The 17,337-nt window shown below is 40.2% G+C and overlaps 1 protein-coding gene across 2 annotated transcripts; it reads left to right on the top strand.

Moving 5' to 3' along the window:
• The first annotated feature begins 3,877 nt into the window (after positions 1-3,877).
• LOC149036911 (uncharacterized) lies at positions 3,878-6,818 on the top strand. 2 transcript variants are annotated; one of them, XM_089190425.1, is made up of 5 exons: positions 3,878-4,423; positions 4,646-4,888; positions 4,993-5,069; positions 5,204-5,406; positions 5,483-6,818. In XM_089190425.1, exons 2-5 carry the CDS (start codon positions 4,734-4,736, stop codon positions 5,882-5,884), a joined length of 837 nt encoding a protein of 278 aa, XP_089046551.1. In that variant the 5' UTR covers positions 3,878-4,423; positions 4,646-4,733; the 3' UTR covers positions 5,885-6,818. The 2 variants fall into 2 exon arrangements, with proteins under 2 accessions (XP_089046551.1, XP_089046550.1); XM_089190424.1 differs by having other exon boundaries at positions 4,359-4,522.
• Positions 6,819-17,337: the final 10,519 nt, after the last annotated feature.

The raw sequence follows: 17,337 nt of genomic DNA, 5'->3' as shown, positions 1-17,337 counted from the left end.
CAGAAATCGCTAGAAACTTCGACGGATACACAGGGCATGAGTAAGTTTTTATTGATTTTACGTGTAAAATATTCAGATTTCGAAATATTTATCGTTATAAATCGACCATATTTCGTTCCCCATACTATGCCTTATAACGTGTTCAAATTTTCAACGGTTCTTCCCGTAACTTAACACCGAGTCACACAACGCGTGACGCGTTCATGAATTCATCGTTGGCTTTTTCTCGAGACTTGAGCTTGGGCCGCCTATGCTACAACATAGTAACACCTCCACGAAATCTGTCAAAAGGAGGATGTTACAACACCAGAGGTCATCTCGGGTAGATTTCTGATGACGAAATCCGAGCTCGCCCGATGTTTTCATGAAGGCCCTATTTCGCATTTTAGAGCCGCAAAATAGAGTAGAAAGGAACACTTACTTCGTTTTCGCTCATGACTTTGTATTAGCGTTAAGATATTTGCATTTTTTTCCGTTGCTAACCTATATGACAGATTCCACAAAATACATTTGACGCCTCCTTTTCACGGATGGCCGATCACAACTACAACGTAATGACATCTTCACGAAATCTGTCAAAAGGAGGATTTTAAAACACCGGAAATCTTCTGGATTTCTGATGAAATAAATTTAACGCAGTTACGTTCAGAGTTTAAGCGATATATTGTTATTTCTAATATGGTAATTGATAAAAAAATTGTACATTACCTCGATTGGACGGAGATTAAGTTTGAATATAATGTAGCAGGCGACATTACTTTTGTCGACAAGGATAATCCGTGACTTGTCTCACCTATTATATTTTCTCTATCTGCGTTGTGTCATGATCATCATTGAAAATATTCTACGATAATTTTTTTTTACAATATTTAGATGAGGATTTTCAATTCTAAACGCAAGAGCGTACTTAGGGAAAGATCTATAAGAAACAGTTTCTCATGAATACATTTTAAAAATTCTTTTAGCTGACTTCTACATAGATAAAAAATTTTTAATACTACATGTTAAATTAATGGTTATTTTTCTCTTCCTGCTTAAGGGCTCTTTCGCAGTTTGGACAACGCCAGTTTGCACTTGAATCTTCCAAAATAATTGTTGAAATGCATTTCCTGTGAAAAAACTCCTTGCAGCTACAACATTTCACACAACGAGAAGGAGACTTCGAGTCTGACTCTTCCCTCGGCATTCTACACTCGCACATTACCAAGACCTCTTGAACAAAAAGTGGCCTCCTGTCTCGACACTCGGGTACTTTAGAGAGGGGAAAGGGGTCGAATGATCCACTCTCCAGGCTCTTTAAAAGATGTTGTCTTATCAGCTTCCTGTCAAATGTCAGATTAGAAGGATTGAGGCCATGTAGTAGCGAAACCAGAAAAGCAATAGCATAAACTCCACAGTCATCGGAATTGTTCTGGTGTTGCACATTTGGTACAATGACCTTAAAACTGGTTCCTTCCTCGTATATAATTGATGCAATCTGTTTCTGCACGAGGGCTACAATTCTTCCCGAAAACAGGCTGTCGTACAGATAAACTACAGAAGGAGTGTAGCATCCTACAGTAGATACCAACACCCAATGATGGCTGCCAGTATTCAGGATTTATGAAAATTGGCCCTTTTGAACAGAAAAATCAAAAATAGGCCCCAAAGTTGTATTTTCCAATCCTCTTGCGTGAGGGAACTGTTCCCTCAGAACAGACTGAGCTGCACCTACAATATGGTCGGTGAGCCAGTCTCCAGTTGAAATGGTGCTAATGTTCTGTTCCGAGAGATGGAATTTACCGGCCTTTGAGGCGCTTCTGTGAGAGGTCTTTACAAATTCTACTTCATCATCTTTTTTATTTTGCTGGGCCAGGTTTGTGTTCGTTGTCGCGTTTACTGTAAGGATGATGCATGTGTTTGCAGTGCTGGTTGTGCTCGAGGTTGTGTTAATGGAGGAGATGGTGTTTGCGTTTGCGGTGTTGGTGATGCATGTGATCGTGTTTGGTGTGTAAGGGGTGCTTGCCTTTACAGTTTGATTGGCGTTTGAATTTGAACCATTAGAGTTATTCACGTTCACACTGCGGTTTATGTTTACTTGAGCCTCGGCGCTTGAGTTGGCATTCTTGATGTGTGCGAGTTTCGGCTGTTTGGCAGGCTGGCGTTCTATGTCGTTTAAGCTGACGTTATACCCCCTTTTCATGTTGTTTCCTCTTTCCCCTACACGTCCAGTGAAAGGATTTTTCTTCTGAGATACTGGCAGCCTTTCATAGTCTACTTTCTTTTTTTTCATCCTGCGCGAATTCTTTTTCATAGTAGACTTCAGGAGAGACCTGACCATTCAGACAACTTTCTCTCAAACAATGAACTCACTTCTTGACAAGTTAATTTACGTGCCATCATAGAATTGGAAATTTTGTTCAGAAAGCGAAATTATCGATTGGAATACGGCCGAACGCTGAATACGAATTGAGTGAGCAAACAGATACTTTGATATCTCGCACGATAACAAATTTCCCGCCTTTGCTAGTTTGGACCATTCAATTGTCTGGGAGTTAATCGACCGTATCATTTATCTTTCCTCTCCATTTCCGGTGTTTTAAAATCCTCCTTTTGACAGATTTCGTGGAGGTGTTACTATGTTGTAGTTGTAATCGGCCATCCGTGAAAAGGAGGCATCGCAAAAATTTTGTGGAGTCTGTAATAAAGGTAAGCAACGAAAAAAAAAAGCAATATCTTACGCCTAATACGAAGTCATGAGCGAAAACGAAGCACGTGTTCGTTTCTACTCTGTTTTGCGGGTCTAATATGCTAAATAGGGCCTTCCGTCACGAAGACAACATCGGGCGAGCTCGGATTTCGTAATCGGAAATCTACCCGAGATGACCTCCTTCTGACGGATGTCGGAGTGTGCTTTCAGAAAGTGATCCCAAAAAAATTTCTGCTGACGGATGTCGGAGTGTGCTTTCCCAAGAAAGGGCCCACTGATAACTAGGTCGCAAAAAGTATATGCGCAAAGCCCAAGGAAATAGCTAACTTATGCGCTGACATTGTATTTTGCTTCCCTGGTTAATGTTCTCCTAGGGAAGATTGCGTGTGCGGGAGAGTTAACTATGCGACGGCTTAATGGCATCTTGTTTTGACGCGAGATGACTTATCGCCTTTCTGAGGTCTTCTTATTTTCAGGCAAGATTCTGATTGATTTGAATTTTTCTTTCAATAAAGGAACAACTCAGGCTTTACGTCTCTCCTTTGCCATCAGTTTCTTTACCATGACGTTTTAATCCGAATTGTTTTGAGCGGTGTAATCTGCGATTACACATCACCACCGAAATAGTAAATATGGCGTCCATCTCCCCTTTGACCTCGAACTAATGCCCCTAAACTACGCGAATTTATCCTCTGAATGATCTCATGCTTACCCATGGGCTAAACAAAGAATACACGATTTATGACAAACTGATAAAATGTCCACGGCCTTCTGTTACGTGCAAGAAAGTCGAACTACGTGCGTGTAATTTCCTCCTCGAAAAGTGTATGTCATCGATCTGTCACGGGGAGCTACGTGAAATAGTGAAAGCACGGACAAGACGTTTCTTTCGGTCAACATTTCAATCATGATCACGGATAATAAACCTTACAATTATATGTTACCATTTGTGCTTTGATCTGATAGTTAAATCGTTTTTCTTGGCCGTGATTAACATGGTTTTTGGCGAATATTCCCTCCCCCTTCAAATGGAATGAACTACACGCAATAACACAAGAATGCAAATATTCCCGCACCCCTGAAGAACCGATCGAGAGAGATAAATAGACACCCCTTCCTGAAACAAGGTACAAACCCTAAGGGTGTACCCTTCTGAAGCAATAAAAGGCCGGAAAAAGGAACTTCGGAACATATCTTGAGTCAACTTAGAACTGCGTTGCTTAATCCAAGTTTAGTTTACAACTCGGTTCGATTAGTGCATTCAGATGGCTAACTTTGGTCTCTCTGAACATCAACAAATATTGGAAAAAATTTGCCGAATTTGTGGAGAGCGATTGAAGAAGGCAAAAGATAAGTATGAGAACAGTTTTCTTTGCGCCGATAAGACGGAGATTATTTTCACAGCCTTTGGTGTCAAAGTTCGTAAAGATGACCTTGACATGTGCCCTCCTAAGTTCTGCCACAAGTGTTACAAGCTTGCTTTAAGAGGAGGCACACGCCTTGCAATCAATGTGTGGCCTCCACACAAACGCACTGGAAACTGTAAGATCTGCAGTTTCTTTAAGGATCAACAGAAACCTGGTAGGAAGAAGAAGACTAAACCTGGAATAAAACCCTGGAATAAAACCCAGAGAGGACTCAGCTGAACCCAAGGAACAAGTGGAAATGGTGGAAGGAATGTCTGGCACTTTAAGCTTCCAACCTGACCCAGCCTCACTCTCATTCTCTGAGGAGGTAAAGAATCTACAAAGCTTTAGAGGATCAGAACCTCTTTACCCAGAACAGTTTGTTGAAAACATCAAGCATGAGTATATGTGCCCAATTTGCAAAGAGGTACTTGATCAACCAGTCCAGACCAAATGTCGAACTCCACACATATTTTGTGCTAGTTGCTTGTCATTTTCTGTTGCCTATTGCTGTGAATTATAGTCTAATTATAGTTGGTTATCATTTTAGGAATGGAAGGCTGACATGGAACAATGCAATCTCAGAAAATAAAGTGCACATAAAACTTGGAGGAGATGCTGGTGGTGGGTCATTTAAAATGGCCTTACAGATTGCTAACCTGAGGCAACCAAATTCTAAAAATAACACAGTGGTCTTTGCCATGTTCCATGCAAAAGATAGTTGGGCTAATTTAAAGACAGCCTTAATGAAATATAAAGAACAAGTAAACACCTTGAAAGAAGCAACCTGGGCGTAAGTGAAAAAAAATTTACCACACTTTTAGTTAATCGGGAGAATAGAGACTTGAAATAGCATAATATTAATTAAATTTTTATTTTTGTTTTGCCCATTTCTAGAGGTAAAAAGAAAGTGGTTTTCCTGTTTGGTGACTATGAGTTCCTATGCAAGCTATTTGGAATAGCTGGTGCCTCAGGTATGATCCAGACAATAATTTACATAGACAAATAATAATGATTTAGCAATTCAATAAAAGAATATAAATGTAGCCTCTACTTTACATAACTATTTCTGTGAAACAGGTTTCCACCATAAGAATTGTATTTGCAGGCAAATATCCATGTCTTTGGTGCAAGATAAATCATGAAGTAATGCAAGTCTCTTGCCATAAACATGGGCATGCTGAAAAACGAAGTCTTGAAAACATTCAAGAGGATTATGATAAGTTTGTAGCAGATGGCTCTGTTACAAGTCGACAGAAGTTTTATCTCAATGTGATTCACGAGAAACTGCTGGACATTGAATTGGACAAAGTAAGATACAAGAGTTTATTTTATTGCTTTAAAGAGGGACTTACAAGCCACCTAACTAAATGGTTGTCTATTTCAGGTTTGTGTTCCTGGACTTCACATTAGCTTGGGTGTGTTTAAGAAACTGTTTGACGAACTAGAGAACCAGTGCTTTGAGCTGGACAAAAAAATTCAAATGGTTCTAGCAGGAGACAGTGAAGAGAATGATGAGAAAATCCAGGCATTCAGAACTGCCCAACTACATACCAGACAAGCACAACAATTTAATGAAAAAGCCAATTATTTACAGGAGTTGCTGAATTTACAAAGTCTGCATGTTAATGTTGATATCATGCCTGCCTACTTTACACTACTACAGGAGGAGATAGCCAAAACTCCTTGGAAATGCAAAGGAGGAGGTAAAAATAATATATTGGTGCTTTCCAGTATCATAGCTGTACAATCCTCCAAATCCATTTTACATGTTTCAAACCCATCTTAATTTTTTAGTTAAAGAAGTTATGATTTTATTTTATAGATCATTTATTTGTAATATTACAAGGGCTCAAATTATCAAATTATAGCAACTAAGCAGTAAGTCAAATAACCCAGATTTAAATAGTATTATCTCAACATTATAGGAAAAGCTTGCAGATGAACAAATGGAATTGGCTGCCTTTGAGAAAGCCAATGGACCACTATCGGTTCATTTGGATGAGGTTCTCAAGAAAATGAATGTTGAGAGACAAGCTTAACATGGAAAATCATTCATTGGTAATCATGTACACACTTGCTGCAAGGTAACACAAATTCTACCCTTAGAGTAGGAATTTGTTGAGTCACAAAATTTAATTGAATTGTTGCATTTGTTTTTTTGGTAGGAAGACAACATCACTAAACTTAATGCAGTGCTGTGCTGACAAAAACAGAGGAGCTGTGTCCTTCCCTCCTTTCTCAAGCAAGAGAAATTAGCGTGAAATTTGAACAAGTTTTTAAGTTATTTGCTGCTTGCCACTTTGTCTATGCAGACTATCTCAATGATGGCAAGATTGATAAGCTAGGTAACTGAAAGAAAAAACCTGACTTTCATGGAAAAACATGAATACAGCAATAAGATCATGTCTTAAGTCCACCTTTTCTTGTTTTCTTGTTGCAGAGGAAGACATCACAAATTTTCTTCAGTTCCTTACGGAAAAATTTCCAGACATGACAATCACACCAAAGCTGCATATGCTAGAAGAACATGTTTGCCCTTTTCTTCGACAATGGCACATGGGCCTTGGATTCTACGGTGAACAAGGGATTGAAGGAATACACTCTGAATTCAATACCCAGTCCCAGCATTTTGACCATGTGAAGAAAAAGGACACGAGATTGCGTCAAATCCTTGTCAACCATCACATTGCCACGAGTCCGGAACTAGCAGGGAAAGCTCCCAAACCTAAAGAAAGAATTTTAAAACGAAAAGCGAACGAGTAAAACTCTTTCCTTTTCAATAGCAATGTATCGGTTCGATGACTAAGAACGAGTACTATGTGTGTAAATATAGTGTAATTTATTTGCTCAACTTTTAATTTAGACGAATAAAAGTGTTACTACAATCTTTGGAACCAAAACTAAACCTTTCCAGTCGTTTACAGACTGTTTCACTAGAAATTCAGTACCTCCGAGATTCAAAATGGAGTCGCATAACGGCCGATCTTAACGTATTAAAAGCGCCTCGAATGGAGTCTTAAACAATTCGGATTAAAACACTTACCTCTGTCGGTTGTTCAGTAAGGTTTCAAGTCTTCTCTTTTGACTCTTGCTTTGCTGGAAAAAATTCGAGCCTTTTCCAAATTGAAATCAAAGTTTTTAGTTGATTTAATAGGGTGTGCTTGCTAGACTCCACCATAGCAACGTGTTTTCGTCGAACACAGGCAAAATTTGACCGATTTTACTCAAATTTTCGACGGCAAATGCCTCTTCAATGTGTAAGCATCCGCCATGCTAAGTTTCACCCGCATACATTAGATACGCAGCAAGATTTCATTGGCTAAACTATATCTTAGCCCAAAGGGTTGCCATGGACGCTAGATTTATGCAAATGCATAATTTTGTATTAACCAGAGAAATAATAATTAACTCGATCTTTCCTGTAGACCGCATGCGCGAACTCAATTTCCACCACGAAACAGCCGTGGGTTCAGTCATAATTGAGTTCACTATCAATATTCTGGTTTGGCTAAACTACAGAATACAAGGTCATTTTTAACTTTCACCAAACGTGCCGGTTTCTTTGGCTCGTTCGTTTCGGAACAAATCGCGTGCAAAACTCCATTTTCGACAAAAAAAATGCTAAAAAAAAATCAAGGTTTTCAAAACCTTCTTAAACCAGTTATTTCTCAATTTCTGCAAAATAGTCTCTTCATGTTATACAAGGCAATATGGTGAGAAGTCCAGGGTTGGGTGATTCTAGATTATTTTGCGCATCTTCGCACACATTTAATCTTTTCAAATTTGTTTACAAAAAACGTTCCCTATACTTTTATGAGGGTTTTCCGGAACATTCAGGCCCCAAGAAGACAAAGGAACAAGAACAAAGGGCTCCCCAAACTCCAAGACACTCTTCCCTTTATCTTTTCCCCTTTACATACTCCTTCTGTATTTTTCCAGGTAAAAGGTAATTTTTGTCAGAGAATGTCGTGCACAATCAAAATGCTAACAAGAGTGCTTTATTTCTCAAGAATTGTCAAGACCTTCACTTAAACGACAATAATAACGTTTTAAAGACTACTCGAGGATTGCCTCGTGTGAGATCTTCAAAAGGCATGCACAAATTGTAGATAGTTTAAAAAAATTACCATAAGAATGTACTCGAAAAGCTACCACCAGCATTAATAGAAGTAATTTCTCTCTATATTGACGGGAAAACATTGGCAACAAGCAGTGAAACAGTTCTGTTACTTAGAGTTCAGTATGCGCTTGAGCACCCTGAAGATCTCCTGTGACATCCACAAACCCACCAATAGTAGGGCTTCCAACTTTGATTTTCAACTTCATGCCAGAGGTCACTTTGTCGAGATGAATCACGCGGATGGTGAGATCTTCATAACTGCGATAGTACATTGCCTTGTTGGTGAGGTCCTTGACCACAATCCAAGAAGTGTAGTCGGCCATACCTTCATGATCATGGGATGCAGCGACTCCGCGAGGGATATCAACAGTGTTCAGGATGTGAAAAGCCAAATTTACCGCCTCATCACTTTTTTTAGTTTTATCAGCAAAGTGCACCATGGCTGCAGATCGTACCAGTCTCGATGGAGGAGTGAGATCTCCTGGGACACCAAGAAGTCCACTTCCTTGGCCAGTGGCTGGGAACGTTGTTTCACCTAATACCAAAGGATCATGAGCGAACTTGGAAAGATGGACGTAATTGCGGAGGTTCAGCATGTGGAAGTCATAGGGTGGAGAGTTGGTCATGACACCAATTGTATTTTCGTGCAGCTTTGGTCCCTGTTCGGAGTACTCAATAACGATGCCGTCACCACTTTTGTCAGTGATGGACCAGTGCAGTTCAAAGGTGTTCCCTTTCAGAGGTTGCTCCCACACAAGTGGGAATGAGTCCTTTCTCCAAGCTCTTCTCACCTCTTCAACAGTTCCGAAGTTGCCCAGAATCCATATCGCAAAATTCAAGTTGGAAATGGCGGAGCCACACTTGTCTTTGGGGATGGTCTGATATTTGGAAAAAAGAGGAAAGAGGAGTGAACCCACGGAGAGTCCAGCGTCATTTTGGCCGTCAGAACCGGCTATAGGCGAGTCCAAACCGTTTAGGTATGCGATCTTGTAGCTGTTGTTCCAGGTCATGGCTGGTGAACTACGGGAACAAGTCTTTGGTAGTTCAGCAGTGTGGGGATAATCCTTGGGCTCCACTATGATGTCCGACATGAGATCGATCATAAACTCTTGGCTTCGTCCGACTACGACCGTTTTATCCTCGGCGGTCACTCGGATCTCGGTACATGCGTCCGTGGCAAGAAAAAGCTTGAGCAGTATTGGAACCACAAGTGCAAACTTCATCGTTCTAGAGAATTCAGAAAGGCGACAATCTGACCAACGATACCTTTCGATGTGTGACAAAAATGTTTGGCTTCTTCTTTTATAGTGACTCTCGAGGAACTGTCAGACACGTGTCTATTATTCATAAATCACACTTGTCAAAAGCATCACGTTCGGGGCGTTTCCCACTTGAAATATCATTATCTCCTTCCAGAAATTGTATCCTGGTCATCAAACTCGAAGTCTCTCTACTATGACGTTTTCTGTACTGTTGCACACACGATCAGGCCAAACTAAAAAGGGACATGCATTTTAACATTACAATAAACTCGTTTACAGAATAAATTATTTCATAAATTACTAAAGTTCTTGAAAATGAATTTTCGTGGACACAAGGACCCCCTGCAGCCAATTTAAAATACGATGAAAAGCCTATAAAATAAAAGTAAAGAAAGACCGACTTGGCCTCCCCACGTGACTATTGTGATCGCGTCGCATTGTCGTCTTCAAATTCTATTTTTACTCACACGATGGTGTCTTTGAGGGATTTTCCCTTTTCGTAAAAGATGATCTGAGGTTTTGTAAAAATTGTTTTCAGTAAGGGCTAATTGTGTATCAGACTCCAATGTTTCATCAATATTTGTTTTAATTTTTTTATCGCCGCGTGGTACGTTATGACAAAAGGCTTTTGTGTATGTGTAAGAGCCGATTGTCTAGAGGCAAAGTTGACGCCTAACAGAGACCTTTTCTTTGATTTTTTCTAGGTACCCTCTTACTTTGAGGTGCTGGCTGAATTTCAATGAAAGGTGTTTCATTTTTCTCTCCTCCCCCAAAACAGTAGACTCATATATGTCTTGTCTGCACAACGAAGCTTTTGAGCAGTTCCAGTAAATATTTTCTTTGTTTTTAGACGTTAGGCTTCATCCCATTAATGCTGAACCAACAATTTGCATTGTTGAGGCCATCTTGTAGTGATTGTTATGTACTTTAGAGAAGCTCTAAGGGGACTTTCACAGCGAGAGACACCAAGACTATTTTTTTAAAATTTCCTTTAATTGTCTTTCTGCGGCATCTAGAAATCTTGACAACGTTCTGCTACCACTGCTACCATTACACTTAATCACTCTGAGACAACTCCTTAAGTATTCTATCAGTGAACATGTTTGGGTTATAGGCTGGTTGGTCTTGGGGGAGTAAGACTCTTGGTAAACTTGCTAAACCAAATAATTTCTCGAGAACAATAGAGATGAGCAATAAAGTACTTACTAATTTAAACTACAAAAGCCAGTCATCGAAAATAAAAACCAGAATAGAAACTCTGTAGTCAGTCTGGACCAAGGCAGTGAGACAAACCACAGGCGGCCCAAGCTCCAGCTGTGAGATGATCATCTTGCGAAATAAGAGTCATGGCGAAATTATAAGAGTTTGTATGGGAATATTAACGACAACTCTGAGGAATAAAAAAAATAAGTCAAATTCTCAATAAAATATCTCACTTTACTTCCAGGGTGCATTGCTTGCTATCTGACCGCTTACTTTGTTGAAGGGAACCCATTTTAGCAAGCTATCTATTTCGGGGTTTTCTACGTATATAGGGCTTTTCTTCAACTTACTTTTAACGAAGTAAGCGCTCAGATAACAAGCGATGCACTGTAGAAGTAAGATGAGGTATTTTTATTGAGAATTTTACTTCTTTTTTTCCCATTTTTTCGCCATGACCCTTATTGAGCAAGATCTCATCTCACACCTGGAGCTTGGGCTGCCTGAGGACAAACCCGAACAGGAACACCATTGACAAACAAGGACAATGTGGAAGAAGACAATAGCTCAGTGTTCGGTCTCGCTAACTTTGAAATCAACTTAAAACTACTCAAATCTTCAGACAGCTGGACATACAATAATCAGGAAACTTCGCACGAAAACTTGTTCTATCCCTAATTATAACAATCAACTCCAAAAATTGTAAATGTTACACGTGATATCGCTGGACTAGATGGCGCTGTTGTCAGCACACGTATCAACTTCACAAGTTTTTTTTCAGTGAGAGTTGCAAATCCTTGATGTGTGGAGAAAAAAAATTATGGCCCTAAAATCGATTCTTGTGGAACTCCCAGATAGAGTACCACAGGAAGCAAACTGGATGTTTTAATTTTCTGATACGATACGTGTGTGCGAGCTGTCGCTTAAAGTGGATTTACAGTGCTGCGTAGTGTGCCCACTTGGGATAGTACTTTGATGATTAAACCGAAAGAATGTTAATTTAAAATCTAATTAAATCGAATAGTAATTTTGATGAAATCTTTATTTTAAGCCGTGACTCGTAAGGTAAAACAACTGGTAAAACAAACAGTGATTAAAAAAAAAAAAAACGGTGAATAGCCTGGAGAGCCGGTAAGGATCAGAGATGAAAACAGCGGTGCTCCTTGATAAGATGCATGGGAGGTTCCCGACCGAACATAATCTTTTGTTTTAATATTAGTGTTCCCACAGTGTAACTGAATAAACCAACAGCAGCTGTTGTCAACAAGTAACTTAGAAATGAGTGGAATACTGTCAAACGATGGGCAAGGCCAGGTCCAAAAATACGGTTATATTTTGCAAGATAATCATCTCACACCTGGAGCTTGGGCTGCCTGTGGACAAACCCGAACAGAAACACCATTGACAAACAAGGACAATGTGCAAAAAGATACTAGTTAGGTGTCTGGTCTCGCAAACTCTGAAATCAACTTAAAACTACTCAAATCTTAACATAGGGAAAGGTCAGATAGCAAGCGATGCACCGTGGAGGTAAGGGGAAAGATTCGCAAAACATTCCATCTTGGACATCAAAACCCATTACAAGCCGACCGAGACCTTCCAATTTACGCACTTTGCCTCGTGCCATCCACCAGGCGTAAAATATGGTTTTATTAAAGGTGAAGCAATGGGATTGCTTAGAACTAACTCTTGGAAAGAAACATTTGAAGAGGGTCTTTTGAAATTCAAGGAACGCCTCAAAACAAGAAGGTACCCAGGAAACATAAAGAAAGGTCTCTGTCAGGGGTCAACTTTGCCTCTTGACAATCGGCTCCTATTGCACATACACAAAAGCCAAAAGGTCACGAACGTTTATTGCCTTTTGTCACAACGCACCACGCGGCAGTTAAAATTTTAAAACAGATATTGATGGAACATTGGAGTCTGATACACAATCAGCCCTTGCTGAAAACAATTTTTACAAAACCTCAGATCATCATTTACGAAAGGAGAAAGTCCCCTGAAGAGACGCACGTGAGAGCCCATGCTGAAAACAATTTTTACAAAACCTCAGATCATCATTTACGAAAGGAGAAAGTCCCCTAAAGAGACGCACGTGAGAGCCCATGCTGAAAACAATTTTTACAAAACTTTCGATCGTCTTTTACGAAAAGGGAAAATTCCTTAAAGACACCCTTGTGAGAGCAAAAATAGAATTTAAAGGCAACAATGCGACGTGATCACAAAAGCCACATGGGGAGGTCGAGCCTGTCTGTCTTTTCCTTTATTCTATAGGCTTTTCATCGTATTTTAAATTGGCTGCAGGGGGTCCTTGTGTCCACGAAAATTTCATGTCCAAGCTCTCTAGTAATTTATGGAATAGTTTATTCTGCAAACGAGTTTATTGTGATTTTAAAATGTACGTCCCTTTTTAGTTTGGCCTGATTGTGTGTGGAACAGTACAGAAAACATAGTGGTAGTGGTAGAGGGACTTCGAGTTTATGACCTGGAGGAAGTCATGATATTTTAATTGAGAAACGCCCCGAACGTGATGCTTTTGACAAGTGTGATTTATGAATAACAGACACGTGTCTGACAGCTCCTTGAGAGTCACTATAAAAGAAGATGCCAAACATTTTGTTACACATCGAAAGGAATCTTTGGTAAGATTGTCGCCTTTCTGAATCCTCTAGAACGATGAAGTTTGCACTTGTGGTTCCAATACTGCTCAAGCTTTTTCTTGCCACGGACGCATGTACCGAGATCCGAGTGACCGCCGAGGATAAAACGGTCGTAGTCGGACGAAGCCAAGAGTTTATGATCGATCTCATGTCGGACATCATAGTAGAGCCCGAGGGTTACCTCCACACTGCAGAACGACCAAAGACTTGTTCTTGTAGTTCACCAGCCATGACCTGGAACAACAGCTACAAGATCGCATACCTTAACGCTTTAGACTCGCCTATAGCCGGTTCTGACGGCCAAAATGACGCTGGACTCTCCGTGGGTTCACTCCTCTTTCCTCGTTTTTCTAAGTATCAGACCATCCCCAAAGAGAAGTGTGACTCAGCCATTTCCAACTTGGAGTTTGCGATATGGGTTCTGGGCAACTTTGGAACTGTTGAAGATGTGAGAAGGGCTTGGAAAAAAGACTCGTTCCCACTTGTGTGGGAGCTACCTCTGAAAGGGGACTCCTTTGAGCTGCACTGGTCCATCACTGACAAAAGTGGTGACGGCATCGTTATTGAGTACTCCGAACAGGGACCAAAGCTGCACGAGAATACAATTGGTGTCATGACCAACTCTCCACCCTATGACTTCCACATGCTGAACCTCCGCAATTACGTCCATCTTTCCAAGTACGCCCATGATCCTTTGGTATTGGGTGAAACAACGTTCCCAGCCACTGGCCAAGGAAGTGGACTTCTTGGTGTCCCAGGAGATCTCACTCCTCCATCGAGACTGGTACGATCTGCAGCCATGGTGCACTTTGCTGATAAAACTAAGAAAAGTGATGAGGCGGTAAATTTGGCTTTTCACATCCTGAACACTGTTGATATTCCTCGCGGAGTCGCTGCATCCCATGATCATGAAGGTATGGCCGACTACACTTCTTGGATTGTGGTCAAGGACCTCACCAACAAGGCAATGTACTATCGCAGTTATGAAGATCTCACCATCCGCGTGATTCATCTTGACAAAGTGACCCCTGGCATGAAGTTGAAAATCAAAGTTGGAAGCCCTACTATTGGTGGGTTTGTGGATGTCACAGGAGATCTTCAGGGTGCTCAAGCGCATACTGAACTCTAAGTAACAGAACTGTTTCACTGCTTATTGCTTATGTTTTCCCTTCAATTACTCCTATTAATGCTGGTGGTTGGCTTTTCGTGTACGTTGTCATGATAATTTTTTCAAAGTATCTACAATTTGTGTATGCTTTTTGAAGATCTCACCTGAGGCAATCCTCGGGTAGTCTTTAAAACGTTATTATTGTCGTTTAAGTGAAGGTCTTGACAATTCTTGAGAAATAAAGCACTCTTGTTAGCATTTTGATTGTGTACGACATTCCCAAACAAAAATTATCTTTATCTAGAAAAATGCAACAGGAGTACGTAAAGGGGAAAAGATAAAGGGAAGAGTGTCTTAGAGTTTGGGGAGCCCTTTGTTCTTGTTCCTTTGTTCTTCTTTGGGCCTGAATGTTCCTGAAAAATCCTCATAAAAGAATAGGAAACGTTTTTTGTAAAAAAATTTGAAAAGATTAAACGTATGAGTGCGAAGATAAGCAAAGAAATCTAGAATCACCCAACGTTGGATATCTCACCATATCGCCTTGGGTAACTTGCAGAAGCTGAGAAGTAACTGGTTGACACGAATTTTATTGAAAATAGGGTTTTGCATGCGATTTGTTCTGAAGCGAACGAGCTAAAGAAACCGGCACGTTTAGTGAGGGGTTAAAAAGTGACCCTGTATTCTGTAGTTTAGCTAAAGCAGAATATTGATGGTGAACTCAACTACGACTGAGCCTACATGGCGTCCCATACTGAGTTCCATAAACATTAATTTATGCCAGACATTTTGGCGAATACCTCGTTAGCGGAAAACCCCCCAGACCCATTGTGAGAAAAGCTCCCTTTCTTGGCGTGAGGCATGCAATAGTTTTGATTTTAGATTTAGATCGCGTGAGGTGTGGAACGATTTTGAAGGGGAGGGGAGGGAGGTGCTAGTTATAGTTTCTTTGTTCCGGGCTCTCCTCGATCTTACCAATCCAAAATGGCGGATTCATCATCCAACCGGAACACCGAGCATCCGCTCGCCAAAAAATACATTACATTTTGGTCTCATTGATGTACGCACAAATCTAAATGACTGAAGATAACTTCAGTTTCCAATGAGAATAATTAGAAATAACTCACTTTCGTCACCTACAAGTTTCTGTTGTCGATACTCGTCTCACCTCCAAGGAAGGCAAAAACTCATGGAAAATCACTTACGACGTTCTATTATGTTTTAGTATGCCGCGGTACTTTAAAAAAGAGAAACGAAAAAGTTTTAAAAAGCTACAACCTTAGATAAAACCTTTTAGAAACTTTTCGACAGAAAATGTCTCGTGCAGAATGCTTAAAATTTTATTTCCGAGCCTCTAGATTTCAATTTCTTCTGGGGGACGATAGCCCCAGACCCCTTTACGCACTCGCACATCCAGCATGGTAATAGCAATGGCAATTGTAACTTCAGCAAATATTATAAAATAATACAAGATCAACTAATTATCCCTAACTAAACTAACTAATCTAAACTACATACTAAAAGCTGCTTTACAAGGATGCCGTGTTAAAACTTATTCAAAACTGTAGTGACGTATGTTAAGTTTAAAATCATGTAAAGATGTTGCTGCACGAAGGTCACTAGATAGGCTGTTCCACAAAGCTCCCCCGAAGCTACCCCGAACTTTTCAATTGGTTTATTTCAAAGCCAAGTCAAAACCACCATTTTACTCCCTGACATCCAAGTATAAGCTGATTACAGAGACTGATGCTTGATAACAGATCATTTACCTCCTAGTGAATTGTCAAAGGATATACTTACCGTCCTCTTCGTCTTATCTTAGGGAAATCTATGAACACTATTACGGGCCATTGCAGTTGTGACGTGCACAGGCCTTGGGGTTACGCAGATACAGTCTCGCGTGAAACGGAGACTGTAACGCAAAACCTCAATATTACACGTGGCAAACTACTCAGTAAATAACAGTTTTTTCTTGTTCCGAATGATCATTTATTTCTTATCATTAAACGCAGAACCTTTTGAACACTTTCCACTAAAGAATAAGTTCTAGGAATATTTTCGTTTCTTACATTTTCTCTGACGGCTTTCCAGGGAAAAGAGCAAGAGAAACCGTGGTACACTGAGGTTCACTTTGTTGGTGTTACGGCGAATAAACACAGGCAAACTATAAATATGTCCGTGATTTCCTCAGGAAAAATCTAGATGATTAAAACATCTTAGAATAAAAAAAATTAAAACTATACCATATTTCACACCAGAAACGCATTGAGTTACATACACTATCCTTAGAAATATTTTTTTCAAAAGCCTTCCCTTTACTGCAGCACACAGAGGAATCAATATTCTCCCCTTCGACGTTGAGCAATTCCAGTAAATTTTTCCTTAAAAAGTGTAATCTTTCTCTGCATGGTAAGAGTTAGTTTTTTTCATAAGACAGATTATCAACACTCATAGCCCTTCAATTAGAAACTGAACATGCATGGAACGAAATAGCAATCGGCGCGACAGAAGCTAGGGAGTGAAAAATCGAGAGAGGCTTGGGACGGGTCGAAAAAAGAACGACCCAACTCGACCCAAGCTTCCCTCGCTTTTCCTCTCCGCTGTTACTATTGCGCTTCGTCTTAACCTAACTGAACGACTGGAACAGGGTACAACACTCACTATTTTCCTGTTTGCAATGCTTGAGAGCCTCACTGAAATCTTTACATAAAGTGATTTCTGCTTGGTTCTGAGCACACTCCACAAACTGCTGTAGTTCGTACCGGCATGGCTCATGATTCTGCTGCTGAAGATCATAGTGTTATTGCTTTGATTCTGTACCTCCTCGTGTACCAAGTAGAGCTTCGCTTGCGGCATTACCCTGAAAACAAATGAGTGTCTACGAGAATTTAA

This window comes from Pocillopora damicornis, chromosome 12, assembly GCF_964200805.1.
Source record: "Pocillopora damicornis chromosome 12, jaPocDami1.2, whole genome shotgun sequence".
In the NCBI taxonomy this organism is placed as follows: Eukaryota; Metazoa; Cnidaria; class Anthozoa; order Scleractinia; family Pocilloporidae; genus Pocillopora; species Pocillopora damicornis.
Note: the sequence above shows the minus strand (reverse complement) of the source record. Positions and strands in the feature narration are given on the sequence as shown.